The sequence below is a fragment of the Sorghum bicolor genome, chromosome 4, assembly GCF_000003195.3.
Source record: "Sorghum bicolor cultivar BTx623 chromosome 4, Sorghum_bicolor_NCBIv3, whole genome shotgun sequence".
NCBI lineage: Eukaryota > Viridiplantae > Streptophyta > Magnoliopsida > Poales > Poaceae > Sorghum > Sorghum bicolor.
Window position 1 is genome coordinate 58417840 of NC_012873.2, and position 25542 is coordinate 58443381.

The 25542-nt window shown below is 42.0% G+C and overlaps 2 protein-coding genes across 3 annotated transcripts; one reads left to right on the plus strand and one right to left on the minus strand.

Moving 5' to 3' along the window:
• On the minus strand, positions 93 to 11708 carry LOC8075705. 2 transcript variants are annotated; one of them, XM_021459191.1, is made up of 24 exons: positions 11007 to 11708; positions 10779 to 10903; positions 10612 to 10706; positions 10306 to 10536; positions 9868 to 9955; positions 9529 to 9580; positions 8874 to 8939; positions 8105 to 8259; positions 7945 to 8015; positions 7568 to 7759; positions 7440 to 7481; positions 6402 to 6509; positions 6100 to 6189; positions 5921 to 5996; positions 5095 to 5191; positions 4912 to 4981; positions 4629 to 4805; positions 2891 to 3013; positions 1837 to 1920; positions 1151 to 1335; positions 924 to 1062; positions 752 to 811; positions 578 to 649; positions 93 to 502 (listed from the first exon to the last, which is right to left on the minus strand). In XM_021459191.1, exons 1-24 carry the CDS (start codon positions 11456 to 11458, stop codon positions 389 to 391), a joined length of 2964 nt encoding a protein of 987 aa, XP_021314866.1. In that variant the 5' UTR covers positions 11459 to 11708; the 3' UTR covers positions 93 to 388. The 2 variants fall into 2 exon arrangements, with proteins under 2 accessions (XP_021314866.1, XP_002454278.1); XM_002454233.2 differs by lacking the exon at positions 7440 to 7481.
• Positions 19374 to 21602, plus strand: LOC8066430 (uncharacterized protein At5g39865). Its single transcript, XM_002452505.2, has one exon. The coding sequence runs from the start codon at positions 20288 to 20290 to the stop codon at positions 21428 to 21430; it is 1143 nt and encodes a 380-aa protein (XP_002452550.1). The 5' UTR covers positions 19374 to 20287; the 3' UTR covers positions 21431 to 21602.

Below are 25542 nucleotides of genomic sequence, written 5' to 3' on the forward strand. Positions count from 1 at the left end.
GATACGACAACGTTTCTTGGGACTGGGAGAATGCTAGGCATCGTGGTGATTCCAGCCATCGACTAGCTACCTTAATAGTAAAGTTGTTCTGCTGAATTCCATGCTGAGAATGAATTAACTGAAAATTCTTAAGCCGTTCACATCTTAGCTCAGATACATCATTCTGTAGTGTATAGCCGATTTCTTCTGATTCTATACCAACATTACCAACCCTTGTATAGTAGGCAAAACTGGCGTTTAACTAGAATTTGTTGTTGTTGTTTGTACAGGGTGATTACAAGGTTATTCAATAGGCTCATGGTAAAAAAAAATGGAACTGATTCCCTAATCTACAACAGGCAGCCTAGATGTTACAAAGATATAGTGTTGGTAAATCTCTACTATAATGTCAGTTGCCAAACCCAAATGGTGATTTAGTCCTGCTGCCACCTTCCCCATATTGTTCGTTCCATTTTCTCAATTCATTCATACTCGTTGCATCATAAGAAACAGATGAGCTAACCTGCGTTAGGAAATAGCCAGATGTTAAGAAAAGTGAAATTAATCAGAGAAGGGAAATCAGGATTACAATCAATACCTTAGCTTTTGCTTGGATAAAATCATCCAATTTAAGGGGTCTCAGATAACTGTTTCCGTTACTCACACATCCCTAGAAAAGATAGGAATCATGTAAGGAAACTTAAGAGTAGAGTAGAAGTGCAGTCTTTATGGTAGAAAGTTCACAGGTGAACGGTTGAAAGAGCATAAGCACCTTCTTTTCTTCTTCTAATAGTTCATGAACTGGCCTATATGCTGCAGCTACACATAGGTTCTGCAGAAACAAACAGTGAATGGTTGCACAGAGACATGAAAAGAGAACATAACAGATTCATTCTTCTGAACAGCAGGGAAACAAGAGTACCACGATCATTCTAGTTTGGTACCTTTAGGTCGCTCCCTGAATAGCCTTCTGTGGCATTTGCAAGCTCATCGAACTTAAAATCAGATTCTAGCTTTTCTTTAGCAAGTAAAATCTTTAGAATCTTCATCCGGTTCTGTGCATCTGGAAGGTCAACATATATCCTGTAGACATGGGACCAATGAACATCTTGCTAAATGGCCATTGCTTAAATTTGTGTCAGAAGCAAGAACATGGAATCTTAGATGTTACCGTCTAGGTAAACGCCGTATCACAGCATCATCCAGATCAAATGGACGATTTGTCGCACCAAGAATAAGGATTCGTTGGCTCTCTTTGGACCTGAGACCATCCCAAGCTGCCATAAATTCATTGCGCATCCTTCTTGTTGCTTCATGCTCAAATGCACCTCCTCTTGCACCAAGTAAGCTGTCAACCTATAACAACCAAACCGTATCATGCCAGGAGATCATGAAAAAACCACCATACGTTGAATACTTGAATCATGCTCAATTTCAGCCAAAGTAATGACAAGAAATGGTTTAAGAGTACTCTTGGTTTTTCTTCTTCCATTTTACTAGTTAACATACAAAAATTACATGGCATTCTCTTTAGCTAAAATACCATGTTGCAATGTTTCAAAAGATCATCACAAAAATCATGTATGTAGTACACCTAAAGTTAAGTGTAGCCGCAACAATTCAGTTTGAAATTCATCTTTGATGTTGAGATTCAAAAAACACAAGTGTCACTGTCAGCACATGATGAACAGTGCCAGGTTGACTGCATGTCTATTTTGTTTCTTGACATCTAGGGTGAATTTCATACAAACTGAATTGCTGCAACTATACTTAACTTTATGTGTACTACATACATGTTTTTTTCATGATTTTTTGAAGCATTAATGAGGGCGCCAAATCTGCATTGATTAAACATACCTCGTCAACAAATATGATAACAGGAGCTAGTCGACTTGCAAAGGAGAAAAGGGCCTTTGTAAGCTTCTCTGCATCTCCAAACCACTGTTTAAAGGAAAAATAATTTTAAGTCAGTGGTTGGTTGGAAAATGACTTGCATATATGCATATGCATGAGACTGCCAGTCAATGATCATCTTGTTCACAACCATTCAAGCTCTTTGGTTGCTTGCACAAGGAATAAGAATATAGCTGATTGCTAATATATTTTGATGCAAGATTAACTACAGATGGTCTTTTGGCTGCTTGAGTTAGACATGTCAAACTGTATCAAGTTGAGAAAAATGGTGCTTTCGTGCTCAATTACAACCATGACCATATGGATTTATGTTAGATCATTACTATCTAATGGCTATCACCAGCCATCACTGATTGGCACAATACACAAGAATTGTTAGCTAAGCCACTAATAGTCACTAGTCACAAATAAGGTGTACATGTTTGAGAAAAACAAATAAGGCGTGTGAGTAGGATATCCTAAAGCAACCTGGTGAAACATGAAACAAAATTTCACAGTTGCCACATGTGGTAAACATTATCATAATTTGAATCCACTTATCCTGTGTTTATTTAAATTTTATATTAGTAGATCCTGCATCATCCCAAACAGGAACGTTCAAACCCTTAACCAAACAAGACCATAACAGAACTTTTTCCCAGTAATAAATAACAGATATTGTTATGATCCAACTTCTCACAAAAGAAATTTCATGTAGGTCATGAGCCAATATTGGTAACTTTCATCAAGCAAAGAACCTAACTGCCAAAGTCAATGGACAACCCCAAAAACATATGCCTACATAGAATAAAACTGACAAGATTGAATGGTGTTCTATTGAAACATCATTTAAGGTGTTCATAGTTTACCCAGCATGCAGCCCTCTAATTCTTTGCAGCAAGAATCTTCAGCAACATGTATCACGCGTCTTGATTTTCTTATATAATTCATTTTACATATTATTAATGAACAAAACTGAAAAAAAATCGATATAAAGATAGAGGACAAATGAAATTACCTTTGATGTGAGTGTAGAACCAGTTATACTGATAAAATTTGCTCCAGCTTCTGTTGCAAGGGCTTTTGCCAAGAGTGTTTTCCCTGTTCCAGGAGGCCCAAAAAGCAAAACACCTTTACAGGGCTGACAAGGTGCACACAATCAAATGTTTGTTAGAAATTCAGTAAAGCAGTTAGACCAATTCGAATATGCATAACTTCTGATAAGACAAATATCACAATGTTGAGCGATTGATAGAACTATAACTCAACATTTAGTGAATGAAGCTAAAGCAACAAGCTGTCTAAGAAATAGTGATTTCATTTGCAGAATCTCCACATTTTTTTTGTTTATCTGTAACAAGTGTATCTTTAATTGCACAATCTCATTTTGTAATATACAAAAGAGTTTAACTAAGAACCAAAGATCAACTTAATTGAAGCTTCTGGTTATCTGCTTCACTTATAAGCTAAAACTTATTTCTGCATCCATATGAAATTTGCATGCCTCAATCACATTACACAAGGAAAAGCAACCATCATAAAACTAGACTTAAATACAATTAGGTGAATAAATGTGCAGTCATGTATGATAAATTGGTAACAATCTGAACTGAGCAGTAGCTTGGATGGTTACTTGGTTAGTGCCACCAATTAAGAGGACAGCCACCCAGGCTCGAACCCAGGGCTCACCAATTTGTGAGTACCTCATGGAAAGTGGTTTCAGGGAAAATGCCTAGCGGACTCTCTGCCAGTGGTCAAGGAAAAACAATAGAAAACAATCCAGTGCTAAAAAACGCTCCATAATTAGTTTTTGACAGATGAAGAACAGTCCAATGTCTAACAGTGGACCGAGGTCAACTAGCTAAAGGCTATCAGGACACAATGCACGCATCCACATTAAAAAACTAGATCAACCAAGCAGGAACTAGCTGGCATTTTATATTATTAATAAGACAAAAGCATCCGAACCCCAAATTCACCTCGACCAAGACTTAAATCTGGGTGGTATGGGTATACATCCACACCCTGGACCAACTAAGCTAGCTCATCTTCCTTCCACATTGACTATATTTATGCAGCAATATCTGTATCAATTTACAGAGTGCAAAATAGATGCTGCAAAAGTGTAGTGTAAATGGGAATAGGATCATTCCAACACCTTTCAAAGTTGCATCTTTCTCTACCACAGCAACTACATACATCGAAAGAACTCAAGTAACATCTTCATCGAAAGAACTCAAGTAACATCTATGTCATAACCTTGAATTCAGCATGAAACATACTTCTGGAAGCTTCACTACAATGCTAAAGCAACAGCACCTTATAGCTATTTATTGCAGAAAATGATTTTTTTCCTGCAATAACCAATTCTACAACCTAGCATTTTGAGTTCATGCTAATATGAGGTGACTTATGTGTCTATCAAAAATAAGGAGTCACTTAAATGCAATATTCAAGGCTCTGTGATATTTCTAGCAAAATATACATTGTGATTTTCCATCATTATATGTTTCGTACAGTTTTGTACCTCTACTGTTAATTTCTTATTATATGTCTTACACTATCAAAACAATGATAAAATATTTATGATTTTTTAACAAAAATTATGATGTTCGTTATCACCTCACAAAATTTGAAATTGAAACTCAGCTTGTACATGGAGAAACAAAAAACGAATATGTTAAGAGGTAAATTAGATCAACTGAAATCAATAAATATGAAGTAAAAAAAATTATCGGAAAAAAAGCAAGCCATACCCTTAATAAATTTCCATGCGAAAAAAGTTCAGGTCTCCTCATTGGAAGAGTAACAAGCTCATCCAATGTTCTCTTCACATCCTCAAGTGCACCGATATCATCAAATTTCACTCCAATTTCATTTGGAGGTACAACAGCAGAAATGAAATTGCGTTCATACTCATCTTTAGCCAAAACCTGAAGTTAGGAAGCTTATGAGTTTGTGTAGGCATATAGAACAATGACATAACAGAAAAGGCAGAAAAAAAATCTAACTTTATGAGATAGATAATCAGTTGAATACCTTCAGATTTTGAGATGATTTCTTAGTTGTTATACCCTGTTCCTTCAGCCTCTCGATTGCTATATCCAGACTTCACATAAATAAATAAATAAAACATTAGTAGCAAGGGACTGGCTAAGGTAAAAGCAAATAAAACAATAGTCAATGTTTCCCTAAAAAATATATGATGTGAAGTAGATATACCTCTCACGGGGAATGATTAATCTGTCACCCTTGATAGAAGGAAGATCTGTTGATGACAGATAGTGGTTTCTAGCCCACCCAACAACCTTCTCTGCTTCTGCAATAAACAACAAACTCATTGAACTTACTGATTCACATCTGCACCACCAACTAGGCAACTAGCAACGGAAACCTGTGATTGTTATGCAAAAATGGAGGAACAAAAGGAAATATATTTCAAATTTAGCACTTCAATCCGCTTCACTATTTCAAAATGTGCACTTTGCAGCGTAGCATTAGGATAGTGAATATTTTTTTAATACATTTCCATCTGCAACCGACCAACTATAGCGTTTATTCAATGGAGCAGACCAGTTCACAATTAATTGTCAATAACTTCCAATGATTCATCATGTACCAGAATTTTTACACTATCTCTACATATAGAAACATCATAATTTAATACCATTACAAAACCTTCACTGCAACGAGATTAATCTGGCACCAGGATTTTAGTACTGGTAACCACCCCCAAGCTGGCCACTGCCAATCTGCCACGGTGATGTAGGTAAAGTTGGTTTTGTAGTTGAGGGTTAGTTGCACTTCAAGTTAGTAATAGCAGTGGTTCACTCGAACAAGCATAAAAGCACTAAACCCGAAAAAGAAATTCAGGATATCATAAAAAGAGTTGGTGTCAAATTCCACTATACTTATCAAACAAATTATGTTTCTGTTCCATTTTTCTTGCATTGAACCAGCACAAGACAAACCAGTTAAAAAAAATCAACTCATATGATGTGCATGAAATTCCAGCAGAAGCATGGGCTACAAATTTGAGTAGACATACTTTGTTTTGTTAAAACAATACCATCCGACTTCACATGCAAAATGTCCACACAAGAAAGATCATGCTCCTCAAGCACCTGCATTAACCAATCATCACTTAGAACTCAGGAACCATGATAGTGAAGTGGCAATCTGAATGAAAATGGAGATGGATGGGAAGCACAAGATCTGCATCCAAACCTTGTGCAATTTAACAAGGTTATGCCTCGAAATCATGATTTTTCTATCCTCTTCAATCTGATTATTAAAAACTCGTAGTTGTTCATCTTCCTGTATGTAAAGTAAGAAAGAAAGAAAGAAAGTTAGGAGCTATCATCAAGCTACAGGGCACTTGTGATTGAAATGTGGACTAGGCACTGTAATTCATTGGTTTAATAATAAGAGGCGCCATTATAGCTTCATCATGTGCTGGTACAGTGCATGTCAATAGTTTGTTTTGTGTATTGCGGCTATAAAAACAAGATTTGGTGAAAGATACTAACCTCTGGAAGAGGAACAGTTAGACTATTGGTGAAGAGCTTTGATATGTCACCGGACCTTGAATATCTTTCTCCCTTCAGGCCCCCTACCAACCGCTTCAGTGGTGATGGCTGCAAAGAAACATTTCAAATGAGTCATACTGATTGTGAAGTATTATAATTGAGAAGACAAACTTAAAACTTTTCATAGGCAATGACAAAAGAAATGACAGTCAAAGCTAATATTATAGGTTTCACAATTTGTGCAAATAACATTTTGTAAAGAGCTAATGAGCACTTCTCCTTCAAGTAGCATGATTTCAATTCATGCTAAAACAGCAGGTTTACATATGTCCAAGTAATGACTCACATTCTCTACCCACTCTAATTCTAACGAATGAAAAACATATGTAATTAGTCATCATTAGCAAACAAGGTAGGTACCGATAACTCATAGAATGGACCTGAACGAGCTTGCTAGACAGTCATGCTTCACAATGGTAAGCCAACTAGTGCTGTTTTATGAATGTTGTAAGAGCAACTCCAAGACACTCTCTATATCCTTCCTAATTGTTAAGAATAGAGATTTTGGTGAAAAAGTACCCTTAAATAGCTTCTTTAAATGGTTAGCCAGAAATAGCCATCTTCTATTCCAGATTTCTTGCTAGCCAAAGATAGAAAACGAGAATGGCTCTCCAGAGTGCAAACAAGATATAGAAAAACTGTTGGAGAGTGGAAAGATATAAAAAACGACTTTTATGCAAATGACTCTCCGAATGATGATTTAAAGGGTGAGCTTTAGAAAGACTCTTGGAGATGCTCTAAGGCAAAATAGGAACAGCAATATAATGGTGCAAAACTCATCCATTAGTTACCAAAAGAATGGAAATAATCAACCAAGACCCTTGATACAATAACAATAAAACCTATCTCAAGCATGCTTTAACATAAAAACAATCAACAAAGGCTTTTGATACAAGTACTGAAGAAATAAATCATGATTATAATAGAAAGTAAACAGACAAGAAACATATATTCATTTGAACAACATAGGATAATTACCAGTGAAGACAGGCGAGAGAGATTGTGGAACATCAGTGCAGGCTGTACATGTCCATAACATGCATAAGATCTAACAAATTGCTTATGTAAGTTGAATTTGAATTTTAGCAAGAATTATCAGATCTTACATGTTCCTTATCCTTGGGTGCTGCTGCCAGTATGTTCTGTCCACATATCAACACTACTGGTCCGGTAAGTCGGTCAAACATTTTCTCAACTCTTTGCACAAACTCTTTGCGATCTGATTTTGAAACTGCTCTAGATAACCATTGAGAACTGTCTGGAAAGTAGACAATTATTGGCTGTAGAGATGGCAGAACCTGCACAGAAAACAGTTCATTAAGCAAGTCCATATAGAGATTAACTTCTTGAATGAGACCAACAACACTGGCAATATTTGAGGATAAAACCAGCAGTAAGGAATGGTTGCAATATACATATGCAATGCGCCAAATTTTCAAAACTTATGTAAAAATGCATGTCAAGATATATTTTGAGAAATCACCTCACAAAGTGCTTCAAGTGCGATATGCCAATCGTCTGATTCGGTATCATGGTCATGTGCAATATCCTGAGCTAAGGCACAAAGAAATCAGATGGAATCAAAGTGATGGAATTGTCAAATAAAATCAAACAACCATCAGAGCTACAGAGTAGAGGCATACAATCAACCCAGTAAACAGTTGCTGTTCCATTTTCCTCCTTGCTAGTTACATCTTCATGGGCATCGTGTGATTTCTCTATAGAAGGATCAAATATGACAGCAACCTGATCCCCATTGACCTCATATACCTCCCCACGCTGTCCATTTGATAGACCCCTGTGATTATTAGAGTTACAAATATTCATCTTCATAATCTATAGGAATAATTTTCTAGACGCAAATACAAGAGCAAATTTTTCTATATATTGTAAGTTTCTGCATGCACGGTAGAAATATCATAGCAAAGAACTTTCCTCATAAAAAGGACAACGATAGTCGATAGACAGAGAATCAATTGTCTAAGGAGCCACAAATCAGGTATTTGCCAATACATTTCACTGGAACATATTTTCAAAACTCAGAATACTCAAATAAAGAACATGAAGTTGCCTGAATAGCTCCTATTAGAGAAACTACATCCTAAACTATCATACTTTTCAAATTGGAAGATAAGCTCATGAGATATTCAGCATGTTTCAAATAATAACTTGTGGCAATAATAATTTGTCATGTTTCACATGCTACTAACAATGCATGTTTCAGCGTATAAATATCACCCAATTCTATATTGTAACATTGACTATTCTATTGATAAAGGGAATATTACAATGAAATTTTAACATTGACATGGAGAAAATACTATACAGAACTACAAAGGGGAGGCCAGAACTGGCAACAACACAGAATCGGGTGTACTACAAAATCATTTTGTCCTGTTCCATGATACCCACCTTGCACTAATAAAAGTATAGGCGCTCCTTGAGCCATCCTGAGTAGGTATTTTCCCCAAAATGATCCTGTGTACGGTATATATGGTACATATCAATGTTAACATCAAGAAATTGAACTTTTAACGTGGAGCACATTATTGTGATATAAAGCACTTGTGAAACCAGAACAAAAAAAAATATTTTCTATTTTTCACCACATCACTACGTATCTATGCTAGCACATGCATGCATGCTCATTTGCTTATTCCAAAGCCAAACGATCCACACCTATAAGACCAAACCCAAACAAACTAATGTTGTTTGATATTTGAGTAAACATAACAAAGATAAGTCATGGTACCAAGCTAAGAACCACAAAAGTTAACTCAAATCAGCATCTATACTTTATCAAACTCATCAGTTGGTTTGTCCTTCGCATCCACACACATTAACCTACAAAGTTCAATCTTATCCATCTATTTGACCTCTTTCAATGGTTATCTTGATTTTGTGCTTCACCTTCCTTTATAACAATAAATAACATTAATGCTGCTAAAATGCTCCTAATCACCCTTCACCACACCCAACTGATAACCATAATACCACTAATGCCCATCAACTAATGTGCATTGCATGCAGGAAAAAAAAGGTAAGAAAGTCAATATCCAACAATTACCTTTGATCTGCTTCAACAACTCCAGAGGCCCCAACATACTTGACCCTATCTCCTGAAAAGGTACATAACAAAATTAGAAGGAAAAAAACAGATTTAAACTCCAACGTTGAAAGATCCAATTCGTATGTATGATTTAAAGAATTTTTAGATGAAGCAGATTTAACTTCTGAGTTCGTGTAGCTACATACAATGTATCAATAAATACGGGCTAAGCCTCAATTATGCTCAGGTGATCATGGACTCGTGGGTTAAGTTCAAACAATAAAAGCTTATTTTTCAACGCAATGTGGTCGATAGTTTACATAGTAAAGTCTGAAGGGAAAAATCATGGGAAATTACCCCTTTTGAAAGGCCTTTTCTCTTCTTCTGATGACTCAGGAGTTTCAGAAGATTCTGACGCTGTAATTTCTTCAGCACCAACAATTCTCTAAAATAACAAGGCGGTCAAGGATAATTATAAGCCACAAATTTGTGCATAAAGAAAAAATCATTGACGAGGGCAGAAAATATGAAACGTTGGATCTCCTTGCCTTTCCTCTAGTAAGGCAAGAACACTAAAAGAAGACAAGTTATTTCAAACATTTGTTTCTATCAACTGTATTGTCTAAACTTTTGATGTCCCCTTCGTTTTAGAGAGACACAAAAGTGGCAAAGTACCATTTTGTCTGTAATGAAACAGGTCAACTTTTCAGAAGCACAGTCAAATATGTGTGTTTTCTGTGGAAAGCATCGGAAGACACTTCTTATGCAACAAGACAGGGAGATAAGATAAATCACCTTGGCAAATTCCTCGATAGTACAAGGGACCAACTTTTTTAGGTCATCCACAGACTTTTTCAGGTCTTCCACAGATTTGAGAGCATCCTCATCGTCACTTTCACCAGATTTTCCATTGTTGCTTGTCCAATCTTCATCACCATCGTCTTCCATTTCAGATTCTGAGCCTTCATCCTCTGACTCAGCATGCTCATCCTCCTCCTCACTTTCTGAGTAATCCTCCCCATAATCCTACAGATCAGGTGAAATGTGAGGTTTGCAAAGTTGCATCCTGCCTTTATACTTTGTGAAAATGCAGTATCTTACATATGGTGCAAGGACACTGCTGTCCAGAACCAATAGCGGCACTTGCAACTCATGTGCAAGAGCTCTAACAAATCTCTCCCTGTAAAGCTCAGTTCCTGCATTAAACAAATTTCACAACCCAAGCATTTACAGCAACACTATGTATCTTCATCCTAGCTGCTTTATACCTGGAGAACTTTGGAGCAATATCCGCCCTCCTGAGGATTCCAAACGTGAGCCATACTCTGACGTGACACCCTTGTGCCGCAGGTGGGACGCCACACACTCACTCAGCAGCTGCCTCGCATTCTCACTTAAGCATTCAAAAGGGAACAGACACACACGCTCTAGTCGTCAGCCCACTAATGTTAGCTTGGTTGAAACAAAATGTCGAACAGATGATGTGGGCGTCTCACTTGACATAGTAGGGAAAATTCTGCCACGAGAGCGACCCCTTCTCCCACGGCACGACGCGGCGCAGGAACTCGCTGCGGAACCTCTCCCGCCTGGTGAGGAACGTCGACTCCCGCCGCTTGCAGCCGGTGAGAAACCTCTCGCCGCTCAGCCACTCCTGCTGGTCCTTCTCACCGAGCCGCGCGTGCTCCTGCTCGAAGCACCTGCCGCTGCTCCCCGCCGCCGCCGAGGCCGCAGCGGCGCCCCTCGCCTCGGCGCTCCCGACGCCGCCCTTGGAGCCGTAAAACCGGCACAGCCGTCGGGCAGGGCCGGGCGGCCGCGGCGCGCCGAGCGCGCTGAACCTCCTGACGAAGGAACCTCCACTGACGCCGGTAGCGGAGATGCCGAGAGAGCTTGAATTGCTCCACATCGGAGGGCGCAGGAGGAGGCAGCGCAGCCGCATCGCGTGGTACATCTCAGGCGGCTCTAGGACCAAATGGTGAGGAATTGTCAGCCTAGATCGTTTGCTTGAGCTTGTGAAGCGAAGCAAGGAGCGGTGTGGGAGCCTGCTGGAACGAATCCGGACCAGGATGGCGGGTGGCGCGGCGGAGACGGTGGCGCCCGGCTGCGGGCGACGGAGAGGAGGGAGACGGAGACGCCACGGCACCACCGCTCCCACTCCAGGTTTCGGCTAATCCGCTTCTCACGCCGTGCCGCTCCTGCGCTGGGTTGGGGCGTTTGGGCCCCCGTTGGATACCAACACCAACAGGCCGTGGATCCAAGTCCTTTGTGAGAACCTAGTGGGCTGTTGCCTTGATAGAATTTGCAGTCATTATAACGGGCCGCTTTTTTGGCATCACCAGTGGACGTATGAAGGCCCTGTAAGGAGAAAAATGTTTACGGGCCCCAGCCCATAGTGGTCTCTTCGTTTCCTAGTAGCCAGAAAAAGTCCACATTACCTCCTCAAAATTTGCAAAAGTCTATTTTTCTCTCTGAACTCTAAAATCAGATAAACCATCTCTCTAATCTTTTATAAAACCATTTATTTTATCTCTCTAAACAAGACATTTTCAAAGATGGGCCTTGTTTAGTTCACCCTGAAATTCAAAAACTTTTCAAGATTCCCCGTCACATCAAATCTTGTGGCACATGCATGAAGCATTAAATATAGACGAAAACAAAAACTAATTGTACAGTTTATCTGTAATTTATGAGACGAATCTTTTGAGCCTAGTTAGTCTATAATTGGACAATAATTGTCAAATACAAACGAAAGTGCCACAGTGCCAAAATCCAAAATCTTTTCACAACTAAACAAGGCCATGGTTTTGTCTTTTTATTTGTTTTATTTATTTTGATTAATTTTTAAAAAAGTTATAGTAAATCATAAAAAATAAAAAATTCATTTTCATTGGACTCTAGACGAGTAGATCTACACAGTGAACATATAATATGATATGCTTTAGTACAAACTGTTTACTATAGCTTTAGATCTACGTTTTCTTTGTAATTAATTCATAGCTATAGTTTTTATAGTTTAATTACGATAAAATTTTTATGGTGCGCTAATTATTGTATGCTTAAATTGTAGTAAAAATTTCATACTCACTGGATTATGTATAACTCAGTTATAAATTTATTTAGGTGTATACTTGTTAACAAGTTTATAAATCTATAACTAAGTTCACCATAATTAGCCCACCATAATTAGACCTTAGAAATTGCAGTTATGAATTAATTATAGAAAACATAGATCTAAACCTACAACAAAAAATTGTATTAAAAGATATCATATTATATGTTCATTATGTAGATCTACTCGTGTGGAGTCCAACAAAATTATATTTTTCATTTTATGATTGTTTCTATGACTATGATTTTTCAAATAGTCATCCAAAATAAATAAATAAGAAAAAGACAAAATTGTCTTTTAAAACCGTTTATTGTGGTCAAGGAGGTAAAACAAAAGGTTGTAAAAGTTTAGTGAGGTAATTTACCTGACTTTAGGGCCTGTTTGGATCATGGGAATTTCAAAGGATTTTCAAAGGAATTGATATTCCTGTAGTTTTGGTCACTGTAGCTATGTTTGGATCAAAGGATTCATCGGTTCCTTTCCAAAGGAAAGATTCCTATACCTGGGCCTTGTTTAGTTCCGAAAAGATTTCGGATTTCGGCACTGTAGCATTTTCGTTTTTATTTTACAAATATTATCCAATCATGGACTAACTAGTCTTAAAAGATTCATCTCGTGATTTATAGGCAAACTATGTAATTAGTTTTTGTTTTCGTCTATATCTCATGCTTTATGCATGTGCCCTAAGATTTGATGTCACAAGAAATCTTGAAAAGTTTTTTGTTTTGGGGTGAACTGAACAAGGCCCTGTACGTTTTGGAGGAACTTTAAAATCCACTGCAACCTCATGGTTTCCTTTCCTGTGCGAAGTCTGGGAGACTGAGACAAACACGCTCACTAAAAGACACAGTGCGCGTCATCTGTGGTTGTATGACCATGCATGCATCTTGCAACTACTTGTTTAGCATCTAATACATCAGTGAAGCTTTGATTTAGGAAGAGAGAAGGAAAGTGATAACAAGATACTACATGACATTGATAAGCAGGCGGCGCTATTGAGTGACAACAGGATACAAGTAGAAGAGTACACTAGTGTGCATAAAGATGACAATTTTTACCCAAAACCCGAAATCCGATTGGTAATTATCTCATTAGGGTAAGAGTATGGCTATTTCTTGTACCCATGAATAAGATGATGTGAAAAAAGTTTTACCCAGCGGGTAAAGTGGGTAAGAGTATGAGACTGCATTGTCCGTACCCGTTAACCCATAGGTAAATTGAACCCGATAAATTATACTAGAATCATGGAACTTGTGAATTTTATGACTTGTTATCTAGTAATGATGGATTTACCTATTAGATCATTTGATTGTGTGTTTATGTAGCTTGTATATTTGAAGAGTTTATTAATGATTTGTGATATTTTGGCTAAATTTGGGAGCCTGATATATTAAAAAATGTATTTTTTTCATAGTAAATATTTTTAAAATCATGGATAAAGATAACTCATGGGTTACCCGTTACCCGCATGGGTAAGGGTATGGGAAAAAACTTTTACCCGTGCACGGGTATGGGTAAATTAGTGGGTAAAATATTTTCTCGTGGGTAAGGGTATGGGTAACACATACCCAGCGGTTAATTACCCATTGCCATCCCTAAGTGTGCAACAATTAATAAAATAGAATTACTTTTTGGTTCTTATATTTCTACTTGTGTATTCCCATGTTCCAAACACCCACTTATATGAAATTTCTGTGTTCTTTCTTTCCTCTGTTTTGTCATTGCATTCCTATTATTTTTCTATCTATGCTTGTGTTTTTTATTCCTTACCCTTAAAGTTTAGAGAGGAAAACAAACTTTCCTAAAGTTAAGGGAGGCATCGTGGACTTTTTTTTTTCCTAAGAGCAACTCCAAGAGCCTGGCTAAAATTAGTAGCTAAATTCTATTATTTAGCCATTTTATAAAATAAAAGAGATCCACAAGAGTCTTGCTATTTTACAAAATCATATAGCTTGTGTCAGTGGTTGGCTATATATGGCCGACGAAAATCAAAAAATAGCTAACTTTCTATTTTACAAAACTAGATAGCATATCTGTTGGAGTCTACCTTTTATTATGTAAATTTTAGAATAACTTCCGCAACAAAAATAGCCAAGCTGTTAGAGTTGCTCTAACCGCTAGGATCCTGTATTTGCATAACGGCCCAAGTCCATTTCAAATGTCAGATGGTTAGGCCCAGGTAGCTCTTCAGGGCACCAGTAGTGTATAGGAGTTTCTCATTTAAAAAAAAGTAGTGTATCAGAGGACCCTTGGTTTTTGTCCAAAAATATTAGGCCTTGTTTAGATACACCTAAAAACCCAAAACTTTACAAGATTCTCTATCACATCGAATCTTGCGGCATATGCATGGAACATTAAATATATATATAAAGAATAACTAATTGCACAGTTTACATGCATGTAAATCGCGAGACGAATCTTTTAAGCCTAGTTACTGTATAATTGGACAATGTTTGTCAAATAAAAACAAATATGTTACAGTGCCAAAATCCAAAAACTTTTTTATATAAACAAAGCCTTAGTGTATAGGAACGGCATCGTCATTGTGGTGTGGGCCCATAGGAGGGAAAAGTTGCAATGCCGGAGAGAGAGTAGACAAGTGTTTTTTTTCGAGACCCATGGAGACGTTTATATACATAAGCATACACTCACCTTTATAAACACGCACACACATTCTAAACCAAATTGGACTAATAAATTTTGAGATTGACGCATCTCACTGTCGACAGGTATGTCACTAACTGCTGAAAGCATAGCACCGTAAATCCAAAAAAAATGCTAGAATTTGAATCTGGATGGACAGGTTCTACTTAAAAAACCCTAACCAGGAGGGAATACTATATTTTATTTAATGGGAGTAGATTCAATCTATAGGAGCTGGTTCTTCGTTTTAGAGTATAGGAGCGACGTGTGCAATGTATAGGATTGGGTCATCCTATCATAGAACCGGGACAAATGAGCGCACTGCGGACGCTCTTAGTCTTTATTATTATGATGACTTATGACAACAATCTCCAGAAAAGAAAATAGATCTGACTCTATATGATGAATTGCAGGTTGCGATATCACGAGGTCACGAGCAGGAAGATCTAGCTAGAGAATCGGAATCGATACCAAGAGTGCAGTCTTAACTCATGAAGTCATGAGCCATCGAGTTTGGCCGATAAAGGCAGAAAGAATGGAAGAAGTGAGCTGTCTTGGTGAGTGGTCGTCGCCCACAGGGTCGAGTGGTACTCTCACCGGCGTCGTCTTTTTGCAGCATCATTTCCCTTTCTAGATTCAGCAGCAACAGGCTACTACAGCTCACCAAAAAAACGGTGTAGTACTCGTCTTCGCAGTTGAAAGGATCAAGATGCCCAAGAGGAGGGGTGAATTGGGCTTCTCTAAAAATTTAAGCACCCTATAAGCTCCAATTCAACCCCTTGTGCCTAGTGTGACTTGGAGAGCTACCGGATAAAAGTTTTGCAACCTAGTTCCAATCCTATTCTAGCATGGCAATTCTAAGAATGTAAAAGCACAAAGTAAATGCTAGAAAGTAAAGGAGTAGTGGAAGAAAATGTTCGGCGATGTTTTGCCGAGGTATCGGAGAGTCGCCACTCTCCACTAGTCCTCGTTGGAGCACCCGCGCAAGGGTCTTGCTCCCCCTTGGTCCGCGCAAGGACCAAGTGCTCTCTACGGGCTGATTCTTCGACACTCCGTCGCGGTGAATCACCCAAAACCGCTCACAAGCTTGACACGAGCCACCCACAAGAACTACGGGTGATCTTCGTGCCTCCAATCACCACCGAACCGTCTAGGTGATGGCGATCACCAAGAGTAACAAGCAAAGAACTCTCACTTGACCCAAACAAGGCACTAGAGAGTGGTGGATGCACACTTGACTCTTGGAACTCACTAGAGGATTCTCTCAAGAATTCACTCAAAAACTCAATCCTCTCTAAGCTCTTGCAACTCTCTTGCTCCACAACAAGATTCTCTGATGTTCAAATGGGCAAGAGAGCTCTCATGGACGAGGTGGAGGAGTATAAATACTATCCACCAAGTCCAAAGGTCGGCCAACCGTTTCCACTGAAAACAGGGTCACCGGACGCACATTATGTTGCACCGGACGCACTGCACCGAGCGTCCGGTGTGACATAACGGCTACCTGCGCTTCCTCTGACAGGTCACCGGACGCTAACTCTCAGCGTCCGGTGCACCGTCCGGTGCTCGGGGAAACTTTACATGCTCCCTGCGCATGGGACCGGACGCTACCCGGTGCGTCCGGTGCTAGCGTCCGGTGCTCAGGGGAACGTTGCAAGCTCCCTGGGTAAGGAACCGGACGCTACCCGGTGCGTCCGGTGCTAGCGTCCGGTGCCTAACCCTAAGCACGGCACTGATCTAACGGCTAAGGACCTCACCGGACGCACTCACAGAGCGTCCGGTGCAGCGTCCGGTGCCCCTTTGGGCACCCAAACTTCGTCGAAACGCGATCGCTCCAAAACGAAGTTTGTTCCTCTCGATCTAAGGACTATCTCTGAGCTGCCTAGTGCTAGGTTTACCAAGTGTGCACCACACCTAAACCTAAAGTCTTGCCTAAGTCAAGCTACTAGATCAAATCCCCTCTTAATAGTACGGTCAAAGGAAAACAAAGTCCTGAACTACTCTAAGTGCCCTTCTTCACCATATGGCACTTAGACCTAGTCTAGTCTCGACGATGTCCATCCCTCCTTTGAAAACCGAAACGATTTTCACTATTAAGTAGGCATGTACGTCCCTGTCCATCGAGTACCTATATACCATGACCTTACCTATGACTTTGCCTCTGCAAAACACACGTTAGTCATAGTAATCAACAATGTCATTAATCACCGAAATCACTTAGGGGCCTAGATGCTCTTTCAGCAGTTACTCTAGCTGAGCTGAGATGACACATGAGTCTTCAGTTCAGTGTGGTACTAGCTCGGAATTGTTGAACGGTGAATGGGCTGGCTAAGACCCCGGCCAATGCAAACCGTACCCATACTATCAGGCCTTGTTTAGTTCACAAAAAATTTTGTAAACTTTTTCAGATTCCCCGTCACATCGAATCTTTAGACATATGCATGAAATATTAAATATAGACGAAAATAAAAATTAATTACACAGTTTGGTCGGAATTGACGAGATCAATCTTTTGAGTCTAGTTAGTTTATAATTGAATAATATTTGTTAAATACAAACGAAATTGGTACTATTTATATTTTACAAAATATTTTGCAAGTAAACTTTGTTTCAGTAGTGCCGCTTCGGAGACTGGTACATATGTCAGCACTTTGCGACCGATCACCGATTCTATTAACGGATACGGGTGACCGATTGTATCATTTAACCCCGCCGTACCGTGGTCCTCCACGCGCGTGAAGAAGAAGAATCCATGTTTCCCATCCCAATCACAGACAGAGCCAATTCGATGGATCACGCATACCACCTGTCTGTGAGTCTGTCATGCAACCAAATGAATCCGGCAAATCCCAGATCCAACCTGTTCCAAACTAGGGAGTAAAAAAAATAGCCCTCCTCGCCATCAGAAGAGGACCGTCATCAGCACAAAAATTAAGCAAAACCCCAAAGAAATGCGGTGCACTACTAACCATCAGAGTTAGAGTTCAGAACCCGACGACAAACCACCGACTAGTGCTGATTGCTGAAGCCGGGCTGGGCAGGTGAGTTGACATGCCATGCCACCCACACCGCCACTCCTGTCTGGAAGTGGAAGCAGCCGACGGGCACGGGCACTCCCGCGGCCACTCGCCCTCACCTGCTCGGCACGGTCAGCACTCAGCAGTCGCCGGTCGGCACTGGGCGCCACCAACCAAGAAGCGAAAAACTGCACCCAGGTTTCGTGCCGGAAATGGTCGGAAACTTCGGTCTTGTTTAGTTTCCAAAAAATTTTACAAATTTTTTTCAGATTTCCCGTCACATCGAATCTTTAGACGCATGCATGGAGTACTAAATATAGATGAAAATAAAAACTAATTACATAGTTTGGTCGAAATTGACGAGACGAATCTTTTGAGCCTAGTTAGTCCATGATTGAATATTTTTTGTTAAATACAAACGAAAGTGCTACAATGTCGATTTTGTAAAAAAATTTGGAACTAAACAAGGCCTTCGAATCGCCCTCGCGTTGGTCCAACAACTCTCGCGGCGCGCGTCGGTGAGATCGCCGCAGCGCCGTTCAAAGCTTGAACTGTTCTGCGAGCGCGGTCACCTGACCTGACGGAAGAGCAAAGTACTTGGCGGTGCGCGTTGGACTGTGTAAAACCTTTGGCCGGTTCCCAGTTCAGACTCTGAGCTTTCAGTTTCAGTACGCCGTTGATATATGCGCGTCGGCGGATTGACATGTATGTACGTTACCGGGACAGTGACACCGACGACGCCTCGCTGTTTCAGCTGTGCAATTGCGGAGTTTTCTGTAGCGACAAAGAGAAAAGCGCGAAGCTGCTGCGTTGCAGCGACGGGGACAGGTGCCTGAGGCAAGGCAGTGTGCCTGCTACTATTCCATTTTCCATCGCTGCATCGTTCGTTGCAAATCTTAAGCTTCCCTTGCCCGCGGCGTCAAATTCAAGTTCAGAATTTTACTATCTTCGAACGCCCGGCTTGCTGGGTTCAAAAACACAAGGCACACACACAGTAGGCGACATGAGTGGTCCACGAAGCGACCGTAGCGTATTTGCAGCAAGGTTAAATACCAAGCTACCTGACGATCAGATAGCTAGGTAGATGCACTCGAAATGTTCGCACAAATTCTAAGCGAGCTCGCGCGCGCACATTCCCACTGGTTCGCAACAACTTGCAACAGGATTTTATACCGTCAAGGGCCCCTGGAGAATGGAGATCCAATCACCATGGGCGCCCAGCTACTGCATCGCAGATAATGCCGAATTGACAGGTCTGGCATTTTAGAATTATACTTGTGCGCGCATAGGCTGCTCGATCCAAACTCGGTAACTCCTGTGCTCGGAGGATCGTGGCCCGAAGTTCTGGATCCGATGCTGTAGTCTCTCCCGCCGATGCGGATAACCCCCGGCTCCCCTAGTTCCAGCCTATCACAGGCACCAGGAGCCGCTTCCCGGCGGGCACTGGCCGGCAGGCAATGATTCCGCCCACCTGTTCAGCGCGGCCGGGGACTCCACCAAGACACGGGCACGGGCACGAGGCCACGAGTCCACGACTCCCAACCGAAACGCGCGAGTTATTACGCTTTACGCGCGGACACGGCGGCCACCCGCCCGTGCCGTGAGGCCGTGACCCGAAACGCTCCATTACTCGCGCGGCTTAAAGCGTTTCCTCCCTTTCCTTTCCCTTCCCTGCCTGCCTCAGATCTCGCCCACCTGCTGCTAGGCTCGCCACTTCCGTCTACCTCCCCGCCTCGATCGCCGTCGAGCTCCCCCACGCTTGACTGACCCCATCCGCGCTTGGATTGGTGGCCAGAGGGCGACGCGCCCAGCTACCTACCGGTTCCTTCCTCTGAATTGGCCGCAGCTAGCTGTTCCACCTCGCTGTTCTTGGCCCAGCTGCTCTCTGCTCTTGTCGAGGGATGGTCCAGTGCTGCTCCAACAAGGCTCCCCGCCGACATTGAGCTACTGTGCCTTGCCGCTGCCGATTCGATCGGGGTTCCTCTCTGGATCGTACCGTGGCGGCTGTCCGATGGGCTGCACGGGGTCCAGGCACGCGCTGCGCGGCGGCGTCCGGGGTGGCGGCCGGTCGCCGCACGCGCGGAGCCGCTCCGGCGCCGTTCACCACACCGTTGCGCTCAAGTCCTCCACGCTGGGGTCGCTCAGCCTCGACCGGGACGAGGAGGAGATGATGAAGTGGCGCGACGACGGCGGTGTTGTCGGCGCCGCGAAGACGCCGCCGATGCCGCTGAAGCCGCAGCTGATGCGGCGGCAGAAACAGGTGCCAGGCTCGCCGGCCAAGACGCCGCAGGTCCGCGAACCCGAGGTGATCAACGTGTGGGAGCTCATGGACGGCCTTGACGACAAGGACGAGGACGGCGAGGAGCGGCGCGAGAAGTCGGCCCCAGGATCGCCCGAGTTCGATCCGGACGTCATCGCCGCGTTCCGGAAGGCGCTGGATGAGATACCCCCGCCGCCGGACGACCCCGGCAACGAGGAGTGTATCAAGAAGCCTGGTGACGGCCCGGGCGGGGGCGGCGACGAGGTGGGCGTCAAGAAGCGGGAGATACAGAGGTTCCCGGGCATCGTGCGCGCGCGGGTCAGCGCGTTCCAGCAGAGGATCGACGCGAAGCTCGCCAAGCTGGCGCCTCCGCAGCCGCAGCCGCCGGCTCTGCCGCCCCCGCCGGATAGCGCCCGGAAGGTGGTGCTGTACCTGACCAGCCTCCGCGGCATCCGCAAGACGTACGAGGACTGCTGGTCCGCCAAGTCCATTCTGCAGAGCTACGGCGTGCGCGTCGACGAGCGCGACCTGTCGATGCACTCGGGGTTCAAGGACGAGCTCCACGCCGCGCTGGGCTCCACCAGTGCGGGCAGCAGGCTCCCGCAGGTGTTCGCGGACGGCAGGCACCTGGGCGGCGCCGAGGAGATCCGCCGGATGCACGAGGCCGGCGAGCTGTCGAAGGCGCTCGAGGCCTGCGAGATGGCGCCCCCGCCGAGCTCCGGCGGCAAGGGCATTGCCCTGGAGGCGTGCTCCGGCTGCGGCGGCGTGCGGTTCGTGCCCTGCGAGGAGTGCTCCGGCAGCTGCAAGGTGTTCCTCGAGGAGGTGGGCACCTTCAGGCGGTGCCCCGAGTGCAACGAGAACGGGCTAGTGCGGTGCCCTCTGTGCTCCTTGTGAAAATCTCAGAAGCCGCTGTGGGTTATGGGATTTTTGTTAGTGTGGGTTTGTAAGATTTTGCTGAGGAGTGCGTATTTGTCGTTCTAGCTGCGGGTTTGTACAGAAGTTACACGCATGTGTAACTTTATTAGGACTGATGAAGCAACTGATGACCGTATTTATGTTTTGTTGATGACTGGATTTGAATGTGTACAAGCACAAGATGACAACAGTCTGATGGTGATATGCATTGCAATTGCATTCCCCACCTCTTGTCGTTTGCTTCTGGAGCACATTGTGTGGTAAGAGTTTTGCCAATGGACAATGCGAGCGGCGAGCCCTCCGGTGATGCCACTACTGTGTTTTGTGTGTCTTGTGACGCAGTACTCGATCAGGAGTACTGTGTTTTCGTTTTTATTTAACAAACATTGTCTAATCATAGAGTAACTAGGTTTAAAAGATTTGTCTCGTGATTTACAAGCAAACTATACAATTAGTTATTTTTTTATTTATATTTAATATTGATGGAGAATCTTGTAAAGTTTTGTGTTCTTTGGTGCACCTAAACAAGGGCTGTAGAAGGAAAAAGTCTACATAACCCCCCAAACTATTAAGGGTGTACTACTTCACCCCACGAACTATAAAACCGGATATTCTACCCCCTGAACTTTCAAAACCGATCAAATAACCTCCTAAAGTGGTTTTGGATGGTGGTTTTGTCTTTTTCCTTTTTATTTATTTCCGCTAAATCTTTGAAAATCATAATAAATCATAGAAAAATTATAGAATGAAAATTACAATTTTGTTGGACTTCTGATGAGTAGATCTACACAGTGAATATATAATATGGTTTACTTTAGTATAAAGTTTTTGTTGTAGCTTTAAATTTATGTTTTTCTGTAATTAAATCGAATAATTGATATATGCAGTTCCTATGATCCATTTGTGGTGAAATTTTTATGGTGAGCTCATTATTGTATGCTTGAACTATGGTAAAAGTTTCGTACCTAGTGGATCAAGTATAACTTAGTTATCAATTTATTTAGCTTTATTCTTGTTAAATCTATGCTTTATCTATAACTAAGTTATACGTGATCCAATGAGTATGAAATTTTTACCATAGTTCAAGCATATAATAATGAGCCCACCATAAAAATTTTACCATAATTGGACCACAGGAACTGCATATATGAATTATTCAAATTAATTATAGAAAAAAATAGATTTAAAGGTACAGCAAAAACTTGTATTAAAATATATCATATTATATATTCACTATGTAGATCAACTCATCAAGAGTCCAACAAAATTAAAATTTTCATTTTACGATTTTTTTTATGATTTATTATGATTTTTCAAAGATTCAGTGAAAATAAATAAAAAAGAAAAAGACAAAACCACTCTCAAAACCACTCGAGGGGGTTATTTGACCGGTTTTGAAAGTTCAGGGGTAGAATATCCGGTTTAATAGTTCGGGGAGTTAATTAGTCCACTCTAGATAGTTTGGGGGTTCTGTAGATTTTTTTCCGGCTGTAAAAGTAGCTGCCTTTTTCGGTTGCTGCTGCCTTCCGGGAAACTCTAAAAAAGGCCTGATCGGCCCTTTTCTCAGTGATGTGCCATCTGAACCAGGGGGATGCGTGAACCGGATGAAGATGCGATGAAGCAGGTGTCCGGTGTTTGTCCCGCATGGATACGTCAATGCCACGTGCGCGCCGTCTCCGGCAGCCCGTACGAACTACGAACTGGGGAACTGCTACGGAGTCGCAAGAGCAGGCGGAGCTGTCGATCTCCGAACTTTGTCGTCCGTGCTACCAGCACATTTTAATTAGAACATAGGAGCGGTACTGTACGCATTGTCAACACTTTCAAGCGATGCCAAATGCTCAAACGTACTTGGTGCTCCAAAGGTTCTGTCCGGTACTCTCTCGGTTGCAAATTGTAAGAAAATCTGTATTTTCAATATATGTTATTTTTACTAAGTATTTAGATTCTGGATATATTAAAATAAATATAGGTAGAAATGTCAAATATCTTATATTTTAAAACAAAAGAAGTACTCCCTCCATCCCAAATTGTAAGTCGTTTAACTTTTTTTACTCCAAGTTTGATCACTCGTCTTATTCAAAACAATTGTGCAAATATAGTCAAATTTTAAGTCATTCTTGAAGAACTTTTATTAATAAACCAATACACAATAAAAAAATGATATTTTGTACAAAACTTTGAATAAAACGAGTGGTCAAACTTGATATTAAAAAAGTCAAACGACTTACAATTTAGAATTCGGTGTCACAAAGTCATGCAATGGGGCACTAGCGGCCTAGAAACTAGGCCTTGTTTATTTTCGAAAAAAATTCAAATTTTGCTACTGTAGCACTTTCGTTTTTATTTGACAAATATTGTCCAATCATGAACTAACTAGGACCAAAAGATTCGTCTCGTGATTTACAGACAAACTGTGTAATTAGTTTTTGTTTTCGTCTATATTTAATGCTTCATGCACGTGCTGCAAGATTCGATGTGACGGATAATCTTGAAAACTTTTTGGATTTCGGAATGAACTAAACAAAACCTAAAGGGTTTTTTTAGCAACTTTTTCCCACACGCCATGGACTGTGTTTTCGAGTGTGTTTGACTTATGACCGCAGGTTGCCATAACTGAACTCTAGCCCCGCGAAAAAAAGCCTAGTGTCCATTTTGCTCGTCCAAGAGGCGTCAAAAGTTGTCATTAAGCACAATAAACAAGCATATAAGGTGTGTTTGGTTGCACTCTACATGTGGCCAGAGCTGACTTGGGCCAAAAAATATATGTTTGGTTAGTTGAAGAGGGCTTGGGGCATGACCAACTTGGGCCAGCCGTACAGAGATAGCCTGGCCAGCTTTGGAAGCCCAAATCGAGCTTCCCAACTGAGCCAGGATCTGGCCAGCCGTCTCTTACTGTTCTCGTCACCTCCCGACGCCACCTTCCTCGTCACCTCCCGACGCCGTGCGCCAGGCGGCTCGGCTTCGCCGCGGAGGGAGAAGGAGAAGGTGGGTTACGGAGCGCCGTGGGGGCGAGGATTCGGCGGCGGGAGCAACAGCTGCTCCGGCGACGGTGATGTGGAGGCCGCCTCCATTTGCGCGCGGCTCCGGCAACGACGCGGAGGGCGGTCGCGTGCGTGGCTCTGGCTCCCTGTCCCTTCCTTGCCCCCACCTTCATCGTGCTCCCCTTCTCGTTCCCCAGTTTCATCCTACTCCGGCCGCCGGACATGGTCGCGCCGACTGCTCGCTAGGGGAGGAACATGCGTCCTCCTTGGCCCGCTCCTTGGCGACGCGAGAGAGGAGCGCTCGGAGACACCAGGCGCTGCTCCGGATCTCGTGGTTGGGTGGAGCTTGTAACAGAACCGACCAAATTATAAGAGATTAAGCCTAACAGTGACCATTTGCATAGTCAAACCATCGAGCTTAAACCCATATAATCCCGGTAGTCCGTGAAATCTCGAAGGATTTCAAACCACATAGCATACAAACAGCCAAGATCGTAATAAGTTTAGCGGTCACCATCCACAGTTACATCCCAGTTCGAAAACATTCATACAATACATTGGAGTTCTTAAAAACTATTACAAACCAAGTTCTTCAAGTAGCGGAAACTTCATAGTTCGAAAATACAACACACACACTTAGTCTGATACAGTGCCATAGTTCGGTCATTCCCACAAAAGCAGAAGAAAAGACGGAGTGACCATCGCCCTTGGTCTAGTCATCACCCATGGCTGGGTACAAACAGAGGATGCAATAACCATAGTACATTTGACCATCTGCAAAACAACATGGGAGTAGAACCCTGAGTACGAGAATGTACTCAGCTAGACTTACCCGTCAAAAACTTAAAATAAAGACTCTTCAAGGATCATGAAGGCTATATAGTGGGGTAGCTGACGACCGTTTTGCAAAACCGCAGGATTCTATTATCATAACCTACATAAATCTTTCTTCTTCTAATTTGCTCAAGTTGAAAGTATCATTACCTATTATCTAGGTTTGCACCTGCACTATTACAAGCAAGTATAGCAATATGATGGTACCTCATCATAGCAGTCATGAAACCATTTATCTTTATAACCCAAGTTTCCATAGTCCTTACTACGAGG